Source organism: Phaseolus vulgaris, chromosome 9 (assembly GCF_000499845.2).
Source record: "Phaseolus vulgaris cultivar G19833 chromosome 9, P. vulgaris v2.0, whole genome shotgun sequence".
NCBI lineage: Eukaryota > Viridiplantae > Streptophyta > Magnoliopsida > Fabales > Fabaceae > Phaseolus > Phaseolus vulgaris.
In genome coordinates this window covers 23686494-23706412 of record NC_023751.2, presented here as the reverse complement: position 1 = coordinate 23706412, position 19919 = coordinate 23686494, and the positions used below count along the sequence as shown (strand labels likewise).

Genomic DNA, 19919 nt, shown 5'->3' with positions numbered 1-19919 from the left:
TAAAACAAAACCCTTTTTGGCACTTGATGAAATGACTTTATAATTTAAAGTTACCTTTATCGTGATTGTAAATTGGCCACATGATGTTCAAGGTTGTTTGAGAGTAAATATTAATCATTTGGTAATCATCTTATGTTCGATTGATTAACAATAATTTAGAAAGGATCATCTTATTACTTGATAATATTATTTGTTTGATAATCATCCAACATCCGATTGATTAATAATAATCTAGAAAGGATCATCCAATTATTTGATAGTATTATTTGTTTAATAATATTGATCACTTAACAATCACCCAGATTTTGGTTATCTAGATTTAGCATTTATAATAATCTTACCCTTCGTTCAATTTCATTGTTTAGACACGTTTAGTCAAACCTTTGATCTATAATCGTCCAGTCAACAAGCTTAGTGTCAAACTGGGTCAATGTTGATCATTGCCAGCCTACAGTCGAGTTGGGTCAATGCTACCTCATTAGCATTGTACTTTTATACATTGTTCCTGATAAGAAATTAGTAAACAAAATCGAACATTATTGTAGCAAACGAAAATCATTAAGAAAAAAATGTTTTTGAAAAAACTCAAGCAAAATGAGTGTAACGCTTTTGTTTACGTAACTTCAACTTAAATAAAAATGTGAATTTGTTGTGTTTCGTGTCTGAGGGATTAAACCCCTATCCAACTTTTCTAGCTTATATGCTCCCATGCCTACGACTTCTCATACTTTATATGGATCAACCCATTTTTGGGAAAAGCTTATTCTCCATCTAGTTGGGTTGTGTTCTTCGTAGTACAAGGTCTAATACCTTGAAGTGTCTTGGCATAACTTTGTTTTTATGTTTTAACTCCACAAAGTTTCTCCTCTTATTTTGGCACACTCCCTGGCTTCATCAATCATATAGAAGTTTGTTTGGATATCCTCCTCTGATTGAGGGAGAAAGTTAGTCACTCAAAAAAGAAGACTAGAATATCTCAATCAATATCAAAGCATCAATATCGTATACTTGTATGAATGGTGTTTTTCAGGTTGTTGATTTAAAAGTTATGTGGTAAGACTACAACACCTTCAGGACTTCGTCTGACCATCTACCATTAGATGCCAGTAACCTTGTTTTCAAACCTCATAATATTTACTCATTAAAAGTTTTACCTTGTTCGTTTGTATGAGGATGTTCGACAAACGTGAAAGTTTGTTTTATGTCGAGGTTGTGGCATACTTGCTTGACTTGGTCACCCTTCCTCATGTAGGCCATACAGTTTTCTTTCAAGGTCCGCCAATAGTAACCTACATAGTGTTCGTCCCCCAATGTGGCTTCCACATATTCCCATATAGAGTTCTATCAATACCTCCATTTGCTTGAGGAGGAGTCAAACATTTAAGCAGGGGTCGGGAATAGTCGTGTTTGAAAATATATTCATCCACCACGGTGAAATAACAAGCGTTCTCCCATAACTTAAGCTTTCTTGGAATAATTTAGTACTACCATATTCATTAAGTACCATACATAAGGTGTCATCCTCGTTTCTTCTCCAGTTAATTGGAGCACCAATACCTGTTCACCATCGAGTTCATTGATTGCCACGGTAGGAACTTTTAGTGTTTCTTGAATTACCAATTAATAATTTTATGGCTTAAAAAAGCTAGTGAGCTTTGATAATAGATGGACTCAAGAATTTTGATCCATAGTTACATGCAAAAGTTCAAAAGAGTAAGATACTTCTAATAAGGATCAAACATATCTCAGATACCGAACCAAGTGAGGATCCTTGGCTTGAAATTCACTAGAGACTTGTCCTATGACCATCCTTGGCTTGAAATTCACTAGAGACTTGTCCTATGACCAAATATGAGTCGTTTTTTGCTATAAGACTTTGGACACTCATCTCCATAGCTAAAAGCATTCCTCCAACTATTAATGTGTCATACTCGACATGATTATTGCTCACCTTGAAAGAAGGAAGGAGATTCGAAGTAATTAAACGATAATGACCCATTAAGTCCTTTTAGAGTTATACCTACAACCCTACCTTTGAGATTAGTAGCACCACCCACTAATAAGACCCATTTCAAGCCTTCCTGCTCGATCACGTTAGAGGGCGAGGTGTCTTATGCTATAAAGCCTGTCAATACCTGACTCTTGATAAGACTTCAAAGTTCATATTGTAAGTCGAATTCTAACAACTAAAGAACTATTTTATCATTCAACCTTAACTAATCAATCACAATAAACTTGATCGAATTTTGCAATTTTTTCTTCAAGAGTATCTTATCGTGACATGACTTTCATCAAATACGACTTTCCACATAATTCTATGTGTATGAAATTTTGTTTACTCACTTGAAATTAAGCATTCATTTTCACTTTTCCTATTAGGATTGGAAATCTTGTATTACACATCCATACTTATTTAATAACTCCTAATAATTTCTGAATACTTATTTAATTGGGAGATCAGTTATAATCATAACCGTATAACTCTGAAAATAGTGTCATAGTTGCCTAACTTTTATAACTAATGTTAGTGTTGCTTCTTCTATCTTTTCCTATCGAGTTTCAGCGCCTTGTAACACCTTGCTAATAAAAAAAAATGGCCTTTGTTTCCCTTCAACGAAGAATTGGAGAAGTATTCTTTTAATTTTAAAAAAGGTCTCTTCACATTCTTCTCACCACATAATACGCTCAATTTTTCGAAGATACTAACACTAAAAGTGAAAAAAACCCTTGTCTTCACCCTTAAAAAGGAAACGAGATAGAGCAATCACTCATCCTGTCAGTCATTTACCTCTTTCATATGTGTACGACTCCTCATATTGATAATAGTTGAACATGCGTCTGAGCACTCTATTGGATAATAATTCGAGAGGCAAAGGGTATTTCCTGATATTTTGTTAACCATGTTAAACATGTTAACGAGACCGCTCCCTGACCAACAAATTCATAGCCTAAAGGGCGTTTTAGCCTTAGTTAACAGTTAGACTTCTCTCGCTTAACTTATATACTACAGTGGAGTATCACTTGATCAGTCTGATACCGATCTCTAAGTCCGGGACGATACACAAATTTAGTGTATCGTTGATCATTGATAATATTTTTAATTATAAAAATAAACAAATTTAGTGTGCATACTCTGTAGTTATATAGTAATATAAAAAAACCTTTCACGTTATTAGTATTTATTCTAAGAATTAATATTCAAGAATTAAGACTACTAAGCTTTAGTTTTTTGTCCCAAATATTGATGTTATATTTGGTTTAGATACCTTTAGTTAAAATTAAATTGTAGCCGTTGGACCATACGAGCTAATGCATATGAACAAAAGATAAATCATTTACGCTATCATACTTTATCTTTATCATAATTCTAAATGAGTTCATTAAACCAAACCAAATTAAATCAAATAATTGAAATATAGCAATTCCACGTTAATTATGTAATTTGGCCCTGCGGTAAGGGGATGAAAAAAAAAAATTGCGCTATCATTAAAGGATTAATATGCAGTACATACTCTAATCGGTGATGTATGCCACATCCATGATTCTGACAGCAACCTCTCGACGTCTCCTGTGGATGAAAATTAATAACCTATCAGCTCCAATAAAGATGACATCAGGTCAAACCTTTGGGTTAGAACTTGCATGATAAATCAAATGAAACCTTCAACGAGATTTTAGCCACGCATTGAGTTCGATTGGATTTTAATTTTCACTTCATCGTAGCAAGCCTGAAGATCCCTGAACTCGTCGGTATCGGAAAAGCTCTCAGCCTGAACATACAAGTAACAAATTATAAAAACTTTCACGGGATGGGCAAGACAAGCAAAGAAGATAGATTTATATACAAGTAGACTTTTTTCAACCCTCTCACCTGTCTGATGACATTCTTCAGGTGCATCTCAGCCGTAGACAATTGTTTAATACTACCAGTAGATGAAAAAATTTCCACGTACACCTGGCAAAGCTCCAAAGATGCTTTTGCAAACTTTTTGAAGCGGTCTCGGTCCTTCCATGTATCAGATCCCTGAAAGAATACAATCAATCATAGTCGTGAATAGGATATTAAAATTGTCGCTACAGATGTATAAGGGATTTCAGCGATTGCTCTTAATAATTAATAAATAATAACATTGCTTGGTCCCCAATTTGGTTAAAACTGCAGAAAACAACACATCAACGAACAAGAACACTTCATCTGATGTTTATTTGTATATCTATATCGTTGTTGCTATGTAACTGCAGAGATCTTCGATGTGAAACATTGGTTTACAAATCTTATTCTTCTTGTGTACATACACATAATCCAAATTAACACTACTCTTTCTTAGGGTTATAATTCTAAAATAAAAATGTCAATAAATGTCGAAGGAAACATTGTATGATATAAATAAATGTATGTTAAGTGCTTTCTCTATTTCTTTTTATTATCTTTTAAGGTTTTGTTACGTAGAAATTAAGAAATGCAATATTTTTTTTATCCTAATAAATATTTTCCCTTTTTTTTACTCTTACATTATAATGAACGTGTGTGTGTATTAATTGATTAAAGACTAGGTAGAGAATAAGAATATAATTAATAAAAAAAAGTCATTAACGTTATCTTGAACTTTGAAAGAGAAAGATAAATGGAAACCAAAATCTTCCAAAAATCCAACAATTAAAAACGAATTGAGGAGTATTTTATGATATGAAAATCGACTTACCTGGAGTGACCTAACTTGCTTTAATAGGGCTTCAGAACACATAGTGAGATCTCCATTAATTCTGTGCCATTTGGCATATAAGCCCCAGATATCAGGTCCACATCCACTCCCACTTTTAACTATCTGCACCAGAGTATTAAATATTAATCTTTATTTTACTTGCAGAACAGACAACACTCAATTGCACTCTCATTCTGTCACTGGCAGTCTAACAGTTTGATGCCATCACCTGTGGATGGTGAATGTTCATCAATCACTTGACTAAGTAGAATGGATATAGGAAAACAGGTTCTTAATAGAATTGAGTACCTGTTGTAAAACTTTTCCAAGAAATAATAATAATTGTTCAGTTTCACGTGATCTTCCTGCAATAGATACTGATCCGGAATCGACAACGCAGAATTGATCTGCTTTAGGCTCATTTTCAGTTATCAAAGGAGGCACATTGCTTGTTGAAACCCGCTTTTCCAGCTCCGTTGTGATTCTTTCCAATAATTCAGAATCTACTACCTTATTATTGGTCATGTCCAAAATCATCTGGACAGCTTCCAGTGCCTAACAGAATTTTATCAAACTAATCAATGAACGACCAAAAGAAGTTATGCCTCTAGGGCTATTTCTTGGTACAACGCACTTGAATTTTAAGTCATGTTAAAAATTTAAAATTAATTGCTAAACTATAAGGGCCTTCAAAATCATTGTTTTCCACTATATATACCAGCTTCAGCTTTCGACACTATGGGGACAATTGGAAGAGTTTCCACAGCTTATTTGAGCTTATCATACATGCACCAACTCTGAAAACTAAAGGTGTTTGGCTCAAGCTTGTGAAAGAGCCATATGAAAGCAAAACTTACTTTTAGGAAGCTAAAGAAATTTATAGATGGGTCATAAACCATTGTCATAAGCTAAGCCTATCAACATAAATTCATTGAACTAACGACCTTTATGAATCCCCCTTGTATGTTTGTATGACCCATATGAACGAAGTCAATATCGTTGAGCATGAAATTACACAGGAATTTAGAAAAGCTAAAGTTTATAGAAGGCTCATAAGCTCAGCCTGTCAACATATATTCATTGAATTTATGAGCTTTATCAAGCACCTTGTATGTTTGCAAGACCCATATGAATGAAGTCAGTAACGTTGAACATGAAATTAGATAAAAATGTAGAACTGAAACTATATATTTGTAATATTTAAATAAAATCATTTTAAATGCTGAGTTTTAAAGGAAACGCCTTTATTATCTTAAATGTGCTTATTTAAATTTAATATGTTGAGGAAATTGAGTTCCTATAAATTCAGCTATTGCTGCTACATGCTCAATGTTTTCATCAATTATATTCATTTTGCTAGGTATTAAGAAAACAACAATACATCGTTTCACTGATGGAACTTATTATCGGCAATAATATGAAATTTCAAACAAGACTAGGTCTTTAAGACTTCTTTTGAGAAACTGGTAGTATTTCATAAAACATCCAAAACAAAATTTCTACACAATCTTGAAATCACTTTTTTAATGCTTAAATAAGTAACCATCTAGGATATCTATGATGAGTGAATGGAATAAAATTTGAACAAAAGTTAGCTCAATCACATACCCCCAAACAAGGGCTGGTGATTGGATGGAATAGACCATTTCACTAGGTAACTACTTCATGCATTTTCATAAAATCCAGACAAGGCAATTAATGCATTCATTCTTTCATTCAATCTAAACATAGCCCAAGGAAGATGGCAACAAGACATATAGCATGCAGGATAGAGAATAAAACTCCAAAAGAAAAAACATTTGTCATCATTCTATTACTTCAAGCAATATAAGACCATATGTATCGCACTTATTTTGACCAACAAAGGAAGAGAAACCAAAAATGGCAGATACCTGACTGATATTGCCAATGTCAACAGCAACAAGGCCATAGGTCTCCCACATTCTCCAGCTGTTTCGTCTGTGTTACCAAATATCATTGTGATAGAGAATAAATTTGCAATCATTATGAGCCAATACATATATTGCATCCATGTATGCATGATGAAAACAGGGACAAAGGGAGTGTATAAAAAGTAAAGCTTAAACCCTCATAAATTTGAATATTTTCAATTGAGTCCCTGTTAAATGTTTTTTTAATAGAGTACTCAAAAAAATTTATATTTTTCAATTGAGTTCCTGTCATTTAATTTTGTCCATTAACTAGGTGACGTAATTGTTATCTTGCCACATCATCTTGCTTACTTGTCTCCATGTGTTACAAACTATGAAGTTTTGTGATTAATATAAAACGATATTATGGTTAATGTAAAACGACAAGTGACTTTTATTGTTTTCATTTAACGTGTTGGATAATAAGGGATTGTCATTGTTGTCACCTACATCAATGGTAGTGACAGCGAAAGTCCCTTAATCATTGTCACTTACATCAATGGAAGACATCAGGGAGCATGATGACTTCGTTATTCAACATTTTTCAATGAAAACAATAAAGTCACTTTTCGTTTTACATTAATGGTAATATCATTTTATATTAACCACAAAATCTCACATTTCTCAACACGGGAAGAAAGTAAGCAAGATGATGGCGGGACAAGATAACGATCACATCACCCAGATAATGGAAATATTAAGTGACAAGAACTCAATTGGAAAATATAAAATTTTGTAGTACTCAATAGAAAAAAAAATAATAGAACTCGATTGAAAATACTCAAGTTTATGAGGGACAGCCTAAAAATAATGTGGATACATCTTATTGGCACTTAAAAGATAAGTGGCTTATTGGTGGCAGTCTGTTTTACTGGTTTCATCTCTTTTTTGAAGATAAGGGATGCTACTCTTGTTAATTGTTGCTATTATTTGTGTTTTCTTCTATTTTTTTTGTCATTTGCCATTGGTTATTGCACTTGTGTACTACTCAAACTTGTTAGTTAGTATCTCATATACTTAATGTAATTATATTTTTCTTGTGTGTATTGGAAGATATATTAAATTTCTTACATATTATAACCAATATCAAAATTTATTTTCTTATGATATTTTAAGTTGCTCATCATAAAAATAACTTTTGGCTCCGCCCTGGATGCAAAGGAAGTTATAATTATATATGAACCAATACATTGTTGTATGTGTGTGAACATATACATGTATGATTATGATGCAAAATAAGTTTAATGGAAGGGATAAATACGGAACTTGAATTTCAAGGCTTCTTTAAATGCAATGAAGGCCTCCTTGCTCTTTTTCTTGATCATATGCCTGCATATTAAGTAAAACATAAGAAAAAAAGTGACTGGTTTACTAATTTTCCTTACAACAGTGAAACCAATGTAAACAAAAAAGTGAAAGCTTGAAAATCAATCATTAGAATGTCAAACTCTGAGGTGAAAGCAATTTTGATCCAGTTTATACAAAGGTATGAAGATACTACTAGCTAGAGATCTCAAATTTAAACCTAACAAGGAATGGACAGGTTGAAATTTAAGCAAAGGGGATGACTTCCCTTAGTATGTAGCCAGAATACAGATGGAACCAAAACAGAAAGGATACTTTTACATAATTAAATGTTAGGGTTTGTAACAAAAATTGGTTTATACACTTAAACAAAATAAGGTATTTCTATATTTTTAATACAAGAAAGAACTGCTTACAAGCATGCAATGTTATTCCAAGCCTCCCCATTTTCAGGATCAAGTTGAACAGCGCGAGTAAATGCATCCAGGGCCTTTTCTTTATCCCGAGCCTGTAAAACTTTCCCCGTTAGCTTGACATACAAGAGAAAGCAAAAATGAGAAAACAAAACAGAGAGGGACTAATATTCTTTTACTTCCGCATTTGTCAAAGCTTCACCTCTTGACCTAAATATTATCGTAGTATTATTATAGCTAGTTATTTATAAAATATATGCAATCAACCTATGTTTTCACATCACTTCATCTTGAAAGATATATCTATAGCGATAATCATTAATTCCTTGTGGGTACGATAACCCTCAACTGTACTACAGTGACTCGGTTTGCTTGCTGAGAAAAAGGATTTTAAATCCATAACCAAGTCAGTGGACCGTGTCATCTCCGATATGTCCAAAAATAGGGTCGTGTTCTGCTCAAATGTATCCAACACCGTGTTGTTCGTGTGTCCGTGTCGGTGATGTGTCCGAAGCACAGAAACAGAGCCTTCACGCCGAGTCAAAACTTCATAGCTTGTTGCCACATCAACAATAGCAATAGTCACTTTCGTTATGGGAATTCAAACTTTCCCTACAAGGAGAATTTGTCCCTTTTTCTACGTGAAATAGTTATGCATATAAACATTTTATTGCAAATCTAATAGTGCAAAAGCAAATAAATAATAATGAAGTATAGTGGACCTCACACAATTACCTTCAACGCAGCAGCCCCAAATGAAAACCAACCATTAGGATACATAGAGTTCATTGACATTGCAGACTCCCTGAATTTGATGAACAAAAAGATATAATATTTAGTAGACCATTCAAAATAAAAACATTATAGTGGAAACAACAAATGTTTTATATGCATTAATAGCAAAGACAACGATAATAAAAGTGTAATGCTTCAAGAATCAAGACGCATCACACACCACAAAGTTGTAGATGTAACATAGTCTCCTCGGTGGTACGCACTGCGAGCTAGAGAACACTGCCAATCCGAGAAAAATAGATCAATTAAGAAAGAAAAATGTAAACATTTTTTTTTAACTATGGTACAAGAAAATAAGTAGAAGACAAACATGCATGTATACAAACATGAAAACACACAGCCACACCTTCGCTCTAGCAGACCTATTGTTTGAAACTTCCAGAGCTTTTTCATAGTATGCATCATTAGCAGTAGTGTCACCCAGGGAGCACCTAGAAAATTTTATCATGAATGAAAAGGATTATGCAAAGCAATCTTCTGTAATCTTACTACTTTTTTACATTGGATAGCAAGTCATTCATCCATCGTTGCTGATTTTATATCAACTAAGTAAAGGGAAAAAATAAAATAATAATATAACTAGAATTGGCATCACCAAAATTTGCCTGACTTAACTAAAAGGACAAGGCGTAAGATAAGATTCTGGCACAAATAAATGTGTACAAAATTGTAGTGTATAATCCAAAGGCAGTCGCATATTCTTAGCCACACTTTCATTGATATTCAAAATCAATTGTATATGTAGCCCATCAGTAACTAATAGCACACACAAACTAAAATATAAATCAATTTTCTTATATCTAAACACATTCTTAAATCAATTAGCATCAATATTGTATGGGAAAAGAAGTTATAACATGCAATGGTATTTATGTCATGATTTTCTTCTTGAAAAACACAATCAGCGTTTTATAGCTCTTGGTAGGCCTTTAGTTATTTCAACTTCATTCAAAATGTTAGTTTTTTATTTTTTAAAAGGTTGATGATTGATGTGAAGAGTCAAAGTTAGTGGGAACCATGTTTTACTTAACATCAATGTTTATATTCATATCAGCTATGATTATGGCAGTTATTTCAATCCTCAAGAATATTTGGCTGGATCAGAATACCAGTACTCCGAAGTTTGTTCCTCTGCCCCACATAGAATATGATGGGATTAGCTTCTCTTGGATGCTCTTATCACAATTTTATTATATTATGATAATTGTAAATTCTGAAAGGACAGGCAAAGACTGGGAGTCTAACTACAGCTTTTTCTCTTATCTAACGTTTTATTTTGTTTTATCCTGGAGTAATTCAAGGTTTCCTCTCATTTTTACTTTGCTACCTTGTGGTTTAACAATGACACTTCACTTCATCCTTTTGTGCTTTAATTAGTTGACAAAATAACTCACTTGCGAGTTGTGTCAATATGACTATCATAAATTCAACTGTATTTTCGTATACACTATATATATGCAATACTGAATATAAAACATATCTCCTATATGGCAACTCCTTTACACGAATATTCAAATATGGGCAGAAGTTCACACTGAAATATGGACAACTAGCAAGCAAGCATAGTTGCAACATTGAACTTAAGGCCTGATATCTGCCTCATTATTTGTCTGTTTTACACATACTATACATGACTATAAACCTTATCTCATGGGCAAAAAATAAAGAGATCATAGCATTTAGAACTTCAAGTTGGCTTCAGGATCCTTCTTGAAACCTAGAACTGATGGACCTGAAGATTTAGCTTCGAATTTCAACTTCTATTTTCTGTCTTTATCCACATAAATTAGAACTAATATGAAGTTTATCAATGTAGAAAATAGACAAGATAGATCAATCGTCAAAGTCACCTATGTGATCATAGTTTTCTGCTTAAGAGATGGTTTGATTCAGCTTTTCCATGGGGGAAAAAGCTTTTATTTTTTTAGTGTGGCATCACTTTTTTAGTGTTTGTTTATGCTTTTGAAAAAAAAATCAAAAACCTAAAAATAACACTTAGATTTCTGATTAGTTTTAGAAGCAACTTTAGCTTTTGGAAACAAAAAGGACAAAAATTATAGCTAAATTTTAAAATTAAAAATGTTTCCTGTAGTTGTAATTAAACAAAAAAAAAGGTTTCTGCTTTATATAAAAAATTATAGAATACATCACTTCATTATACAATCTTAAAACCATATTTATTCCAAACATCTTAGGGGACCCTAAATATGTTTATGGTAAGTAACATGAGGTTTCCATTCCTATACAGCCTGTTTGAAATTAAAAACTAACAAGAGAAACCATATAATATGGCGAAGCTGTCTTCTTGATCAACCCCTAATATTAATATAAAAGAAATTAGGTATGTACTAACTTGACAGGGTTATGGGCTGCTGGAAAATTTCTAAATTTAAGGAATGCATAGGAATGTGTTAAGTAGATTAAATCCTCTTATAACTAGAGTTGTCTTTCCTTTATCTCTTTACTGAAATTCTCATGTTTAATATATTTCGTTTTCTGCTCCTGATATGAATCCTGAGTCCTCCCTGACTGACCTTGAGCTATTTAAATAATGGTCATATGGCTGAAAGACTTCTTTTCCAGACCTCTGTTTTAAAAAGTAAACAGATTTTTTTAATCAACAAGGTGACACTGAAATTAGGCAAAACCAAAGGAGAGCAGTCCAAATTTTTTACCTTACCCTCCTATCATTGCAAAGTACCAACTTTCTTCTATAATAAAATCTTGTAATAATAATCAACAATTCTAATAAAGCGCTTTTGGAGCATACATCAATTGTAACATGATAAATTTTAATTGACTCTGTAAAAATATGCTGCACTATTTGTTGGAGAAATGTCAGAGTAGATGTTGTTCAAAAGTAATCACAATCCCATTATAAGAAAACAAAATAAGCAAGTCAAAGTAACACACCATAACCTAGGATCATTTGGTCTTTCGGAGAGACATTTCCTGATAAGTTCAACAGCACTTGCTTTCTTCTCCAACAGACTGTTTTGCAAATCAAATATCAAATGAACATCACTGCTAATGAAAGGTGAATAATGAGAGGAGAGAAAATCACTGCTTTATTCATTTTACTTTTATTATACCTGTAGCAGTATATAAGATTATCCCATAATTCTAAATCTTCAAACTCCTTCATTGCCTCCCCTATCAAACCGCATCGCACCAAAAGCAACCCATATTCCCTGAAATTGGAATAAAAACAAAGAAACAAGAAAGTTGAAGAGCCATCTGATTTTATTAAAGCTAAAATACAAAAACAATTACAGAGCAGGAGTTTTTACTTCCGTAATGCAGGAATACTAGGCATATAAACAGCATAACTGAAAGCAATTCTTTCTGCTATTGATGGTGAAGATTCATATATACGTTTAACCTGCAAAAATGAAGTATATTTTTATCAGGTACAATAACCAAATCAAAACAAACAACTCACTCACTGTAACGTGTAGAAGGATATAAAAAAACTGTGATCAATTACATTTAATAGACAATATTAGACGTAATTAACCTTCCCGAATCTTCAGGCAGTGGAAGATGCCTGTTATGTGTAAATATTATACAAGTTATGCATTAGTCTCTCAAATTCAAAGCGTCCACTCAGAAAAGGATTGACATATTTGGAAGAGCTTATGTGGAACTTATTTGGGTTTATGAAAATCACCAAATTCATATCATAAACTCATTTGAAGAATTTATGTGGTAAGAGTTTATTGAATAAGTGCTTAATAAAGTTATTTATCCAAACACACCCCAAACGAAATGGAATATGTAGTAAGATGTTGTATAAATATATATATAGCTAAATGATTTCAGTTAGTCAATCAGCTACTGTCAGTATTATTTTATAGTTGCTGGGTAGCTGCCTGTAAAGCATGGTTGTTGCATATTTTAGACTGAGACTGGAATAATAATAGAAGTGCAGTGTGTAGTTCTCTCATCTCTCTACTCTCCATATTCTGTTATTCCTCTCTTTCTTCCTGTCACGGTTTCTTTTTCTTTACCACTTAAATCCTATATCATAGAACAAACAAAAAACACCAATAGTAGTTGTAGCTTTAAGAAGAAAAATAGAATCTACAGAGGGTTTCAGGTAAATCTCGGATTTTACAGACGGAATAACAGTGGTGAATACCAGACGGGTCTGTTTGAGTTTGTGACATTTTCATCCAAAGCAATCAATTTTATTTGGTTTGTTTGTTTTGGGTCAGGTTTTTCGTATTTTGGGTCTTCAAACCAATCTAACTATAATAAGATTTGATCAAGCCACACATTTATTATTAAAAACATAATTAAAAAAAAAACAAATTAACAATTTATTGTGAAATGTGAACAAAAAGTGAGATTATGATGAATGCCATCTAATAAATTGACTGGGCTATAAAAAGATTGAAACTCTAAAAGAAATTTTGCACGACTGGGAATCATGATTCCAAGGAATGACTAGAATCTGTTTAGTTAGTCATAAATATTCTTAAATTTCTACCACAAAATTCATATTTTTACCAGAAACTTAAATGGTTTCCACATTATATGATCTAATAAAAGTAATGTAAAGAAAATTTAACTCAAAACTTTTTTTTTCTTGTATCAAACATCCCCTAAAGGTTAATAAAATAAAATAAAAAATAAAAGATATTATGTATTTGAGTTTATTAGATTGATCTGGGTCCTCAAAATCAAGATCCGAATTGATCAAACTTACATTTTTTTCAATTTGATCCGGACCAATCTGAATTTCCTGGTTTGAATTGGTTTGGATTGAAGTTATCAGATTTCCCATATTCCCTATCTGGTGATGTTTTCTTGCCATTTAATATTTTGTAAATATCAAATTGTAATCAATTATATATATATATATATGTATATATTTGTGTGTGTATGTGTATTCCTAAGCATCTGTAAAGTGCAATTTACTCCACATTCACAAATCCACCAAGTCTCTTAAGCTTTTCAACATTATCGACGCATGTTCCCACCTTCTTCGTGATCTAGGACTAGGACCTCCATTCCTGTGCCCTATCTTACTGCAGTTGTTGACACAATTAGCCAATGCTAATTCTTGGATACCATCATTGCTGATTCCACCGGAACAGAAGTTCATGACCCTATCATTGATTGTTTGCTACGAGTCCCTCGTGAAGGGGCCCATATAGATTGGTTCTCAGTTGGGTTCAAAATCCTCAACTCAAGTAAGGTCACTTGTCAGTTAGAATTCTCTTTGAAATAGTTAATTGAAATATTTGGGTCCAAGTAATCAATTATTCAGTTATAAATATTTGCAACTTTATTTTATGCTTTATCATAATGTTTAATGTTATTTTCAAAGAAGATTATTCTGAACTGTTAGGTATTGTTACGCTCTCTTTTAAGTAACCAAGTCTCCCATTCCCTCTTGTATCTAAGTAATGTCTATAAGATTCTTGTGTCTTTGGTTCCAATCGTTTTGTGTATGACCAATCTTTCGCCAAGTAAAGATAAATTAACTGCTCATACAGTCAAAACTATATTTCTTGTGTATTCTTTGGCACATCACTCTTATATTTTTATTGAAGCTACCTTCTTGAGGATATGTCACACTTTAACATGCAGGTTGAACCTGACACCATGATTGTAATTTCATTTAAGTTCACATACCCCAAAGTCCTTCAACTATTCAAGGTATCTAGAACACACTAATTGTAACCCAAATTCCAATTTAGGTCACACAAACCATAAAGTACAGAAAATAATTACATGAATTTGGTAGTTTAATCTCTCTCTCTCTTTTGTGTGTGTGTGTGTGTGTGGAAAGCTTAATGACCATTTCTTGTCACAAAAATAAGACAACCTTTCGTTGCAATAGACATATAAGAAAATAAAGTGTCAAAACAATATACTTTTATAATTCCCAAGTTAACATGCTAACCAAATATGGCACATACCAAGTTATCCATCATCAGTAAGGCACGCTCCTTAGTTCGGCTACGAGATGACTCCCACCGAATACGTAAATTATCACATAAACACCGTATCTAAACCAGGAAAGAGAAAAACATCAAATGCATGACATGGTTTACAAACTTTACAGTATATTAAATTTGCATTTATCTCGTTTCAAATTGTTTCATTTCCAAAATGTTTTGTTCAGATAAGGCAATTCAAATTTATTGAATTTTAATTTTCTTGTTTGAATAAAGTATTTCAAGTATCACCAAATGCAAAAAAAAAATATATATATATATCAAACAATTGTCAATAATCCAAAAATATCAATATTGATTATCTTTTTTAGTTGATCTTTGTTGATCTTATTTTTCGGGCAAGGTTCGTCAAAAAAAAAATCAACTAACATTGAAAAAACCTATTTTCGGTTGACGCCGGTTAAGATTGTTTTCATTTGATGTCAACCAAAAGTATTTAGGATGACATTATTCGAGGTTGTTTTACATCATTGTTGATTGAAGTTTTTTTTCACCAACTTTTCATTGATATCAACTGAAAAAATCTCCAAGCTGATGACATTGACCAAAAACAATCCTATTTAGAACAACTTCTGGCCAACATTAACTAGGATTGTTTTTTGTCAAAAGTTTTCTCAATCGACATTAGGAAAAAAAAATTCTAACAACTATTGCCAAAGAACAACATTGGTGTCGATGATAAAAAAAATAATTACCTCAGAGATCAACAAAAAAATAGTCACAACACACATCAATCAGAAAATTCTAGTTCACATATAAAGAAAAATAGTCTACCCAACATTGGTTGAGAAAACCCTAACTAGTATCAAGTAAGATATAATAGTGGTTGACAACAACAACAACAACAAAATAATCCTAACAATGCAAAGAAAAAAAAAACTCTTATTAACAACAACAACAAAAAAAACCCTAATATAATCAACTGAAAAGTAATCCTCCCAACATTGGCCAGAAAAATAACATCAGTTGACATGAATTGGAAAAAAAATGTTTAATGTCAATCAAGAAACATAGTTAAAAATTGACCGAGAAAACTTTAACTAATGTTGGTTGGAAAATAACTTTGGCTTAATATCAGCAGTAAAATAACCCTGATAATGTCGCCAAAAATAAACACAATCATCTTTAGTCTAAAAGAAATCATCCCGAACATTTATCAAAATACAATGTTGAGATTATGATACTCAAACCTTGACAAAGCCAACAATGTCTCGGTTTTAATCAAGTTGATGACGTCCCGACCAAAATCAAGCTTACGAAAGAATATAAAAAGAATAGAAGAAACATGAAATTGAGAATATGAAGAATTTCAAATTCTATAAAATTCTAGATCTTCAATTTCTTTGAAATTTCAAACCCAAACAACATATTTTGTAATAAAGCATTTTAAATTCTTTATAAAAATGAATTACTCTCTTTTAAAAATACCTATCCAAACACACTATAAGGAAAATAAACACTTTATGCATTAAAAAAATTGTTTGTGTTGTACAGAAAAGCCTAATTTTTAAACAAATATAAGTTGTAGATTTTTGTCTACTTACAGTGAAGTAAAAAGAATGTTGGGAATCAATTGCCTCAATGTAAGGTGCCATATCCCATCCTGAAATCAAGTGAAGGGCCAATAATTGAATGAACTATTAGCTAGATTGTAAACATTTTGTATTTTCCTCTTTTCAGGAAAATAAGTGGACTTTAGAATACAATACCAAATGAATTCAGCTTCGCTCTAAGTAAAAGACGAGGGGAAAGGGAAACAGACTACTAAGTGGTTCAGCTCTTAAATTAAAGGAGCGTTGTTTCAACTCATCTTTTTTCACATCCAATAACATGAAGATGGGAATAAATATTCCTATGTTTGTTTGATTATGAAAATATAACCCTAACATTGTTATTCCAAGGAAAATGGCCTCTTCACATTTTAAATTGTTTCCATTCTAATGAGAAGGGAATAGATATCTGATATTCCATGTCAATGGATGTTATTGTTCACAATAACTACCTTTTTCCACTAAATTCTTTTTTTCTTTTTTTCAATTTCAAAATTAAATAAATTTAATCCATTTAAAATTATTAAATACCGACCAAATATGATTCCTAGAAATGAAAAATGATATCATAGAACAAGCGCCCCTAAGTATGTATGAATGAATTAGAAACATAAATTGAAATACAATTGCACGGTTACATCAGTAATCTAGAAGAAAAGTAGTTAAAACAAGGTAAACCAAAATTTATATTGAATTGATCCAGTTTCCACACTTTTTTCACTTCTTTGAGCTTAGCAGAATGACATGATAGGCTACAAGACCACGTAATCCCATAGCAGAAGTAGTTTTAAAATTGGAAGATTAAAGAGGGGATTCATGTATCCAAGTATGCAAAAGCTAGACATAATATCATGTATGAATGTATAAAATTTAAAATTTAGGTAACCTACTTTGCAATTCGTCTTGTCGGGAGCTCTTCTCTATTAGAAGACAATGTGCCAGAATTACAGCTTGTTGTGTTGCTGACAAACTTGGAGTAACATGGGCACCACTTTCCATGCCTTGTGACTTAGTTTTAGAGTCATCCTTTTCTAACAACTTCGGTATTCTAAGTATGTCAGATGCCTCAGAGGTTTCAAACTGATGCAAATTCCAGTTATCTTCACCATTGTTGGAATCACATGTTTGGATATGAGTACCCATTACATTATCCACATTTGATGTACTTGTGTTCGTAACAAGTACCATCTGCGCCTTAGGCTCTGCCTATGTTCAAAAGTTACATATTAAAAGATAAGTATCATGACAAATGATATATATCATGCATTTACTATGCTTACCTGATGTACAGAACGGAAACCTAGTACCCCAGTAACTGAAAGCTGAAGCCCAGCTGCCATCTCAGCTAACTCAAAATGCATCCTGAGAGGACAATGTACTTCATAATAGAAAGATACCACAGGAGAATCAAAAGTAATATTTCAGCATATAGATAGCACTCCAGAAATACCTTAGAACATACTTGGAGGTGTTTGACTTCAGAAAGTGTTTCTACTTTCATTTATTACCAATGCTGACTTTAATTACAAAAGGATCACCTTGTTTTGTTTATTTTCCTGTGTTTAAATATATTGTGTAGGAAATTATGAAAACAACTTCTCATTGTTTCCTATAAAAACTATCGAAAAAAATAAAATAAAGTAAAAACAAGATGGAATTTTGGTAAATCAAGCTCGTCTCATCAAGTCCCTCACCCCAACTTTATATATCAATAGATTTCTTTTTATTGAAGATAAATAAATGTAAGAATACAAAGATGAACCACTTTATGCAATGCAAGCACACCGAAAACATGAAAAGGTAAATACAATACAACTTCTGTCCAAACCAACTCTCCCTTTCCCCGTGAAAAAGTTTCAGTTAGTTTCAATTCCACTTTCTAAATTACGTAACACATTGATAAACCGGAAAAGTAAAGGAACCACCAAAATTAATATCACAGAGTAATGAAAATATTGTTATTGGGATATTGCTATTTAGCCAGCAAGAAGAACATAGTCCTTCCAATTGCACATTAAACATTACACAATCATCATTGACATTTTTCATAAATGCTAAGAACCCACATATCACCTTTTGATAGGAAACATTTTGAAGCACACCATCACATAATTCACGGTTCACTGTTCATAACAACTAACCTGCAAGAGTCAACTCGTCCATATCTATATTCCATAATGCCAGACTCTAAATGAAGCATGGAGACAATATCCAAGCTCTCGCCATTGCGTAAACCATCCTCCCAGTAACTCCGAACTACTTCCGAAGTGCCGAATTGCTGCAAAGCTTCACCCATGTAGACATGCAAGAGATCAGACAAGGACGAAGACCGCTCATCCAAAACTCTCTGTTGAAGAAGCAAAACCCTCGCAAGCCACCACGACAGGCTTCCAATCTCAACGCGTAAATCCTTCATCCGCATAAGCAACATCTTGGCAAAAACTATATACTAAAAAAAAGAAAAGCAACAACACGTTACGAATTATCAACTTGAGCTGAGTCATGTTCGGCGTGAAATACATGACACGAGTACCTGAAGATTCGAGAACTTCCCAAGCAAGTCGGAACCAGCAGACATAAGCTGATTCCGCGCCCAATTTTCCCATTCATCACTACCATCCAAACACAGAGGACATTTCGGTAGCTCTGTTCCTTTCAAAGGCCTAGAGTTGAAACGGTTTCATTTCCAAATTCAAAAAAAAAGTACAGATAAAGTGGCGATTGAAATTTTACCCGGTGAAGTTTGCTTGAGTGAACCCTAGAAATGCGGCAACCGCGAGGCACATGACAATTACCGCCCTGCGACGCTGTTCGGCGGCGTTAGTGGCGGCGTCTGTGATGAAGGATTCAGCGCGGTGGACCAACTCGGAGTAGAGTCGGTCAGGGGCGTCGAGTGGAAGCGAGTAATGACCGCCTAGTTGGAATACGGTGGATGAGGGTTCGGAGGTGAGTGCTTCGACGTAGCTGCCACACTCGATGGAATTCAAGAGGTCGTTGATGAGGACATCCAAGGATTCTTGGTCGTGGCGGATATCCGACGGCTGCGAAGGACCGAGGGTGCAGCGAATGAGGCGTAGCTCGTAGCCGCGGACGGCAACGACGTCGGGTTCGAGGGTACACATGCCTTTCGCTCTTCAGCGGTTCCAAACTATGCTTTCTTGTTCAGTTTCAGGGTTTATGGTTTTGGAATCCCCTCGGTTTAACTGAGTAAATATTACAAATTAATTCTAAACATATGTATTATGTACCAAAC

General features: G+C 33.2%; 1 protein-coding gene across 4 annotated transcripts; it reads right to left on the bottom strand.

The window, feature by feature from the left end:
• Positions 1-216: 216 nt before the first annotated feature.
• On the bottom strand, positions 217-19919 carry LOC137820605 (uncharacterized). 4 transcript variants are annotated; one of them, XR_011082655.1, is made up of 22 exons: positions 19400-19882; positions 19200-19329; positions 18808-19115; positions 17947-18028; positions 17557-17872; positions 16661-16719; positions 15078-15167; positions 12438-12529; positions 12240-12338; positions 12061-12138; positions 9494-9578; positions 9308-9366; positions 9088-9157; positions 8356-8447; positions 7901-7963; positions 6596-6662; positions 5013-5258; positions 4704-4932; positions 3872-4024; positions 3662-3770; positions 3513-3568; positions 217-505 (listed from the first exon to the last, which is right to left on the bottom strand). XR_011082655.1 is itself a non-coding variant. In XM_068624767.1 (21 exons), exons 1-20 carry the CDS (start codon positions 19786-19788, stop codon positions 3675-3677), a joined length of 2697 nt encoding a protein of 898 aa, XP_068480868.1. In that variant the 5' UTR covers positions 19789-19919; the 3' UTR covers positions 3317-3568; positions 3662-3674. The 4 variants fall into 4 exon arrangements, 1 of the variants encoding a protein (XP_068480868.1); XR_011082653.1 differs by having other exon boundaries at positions 4704-4826; positions 19400-19880; XR_011082654.1 differs by lacking the exon at positions 217-505 and having other exon boundaries at positions 3317-3568.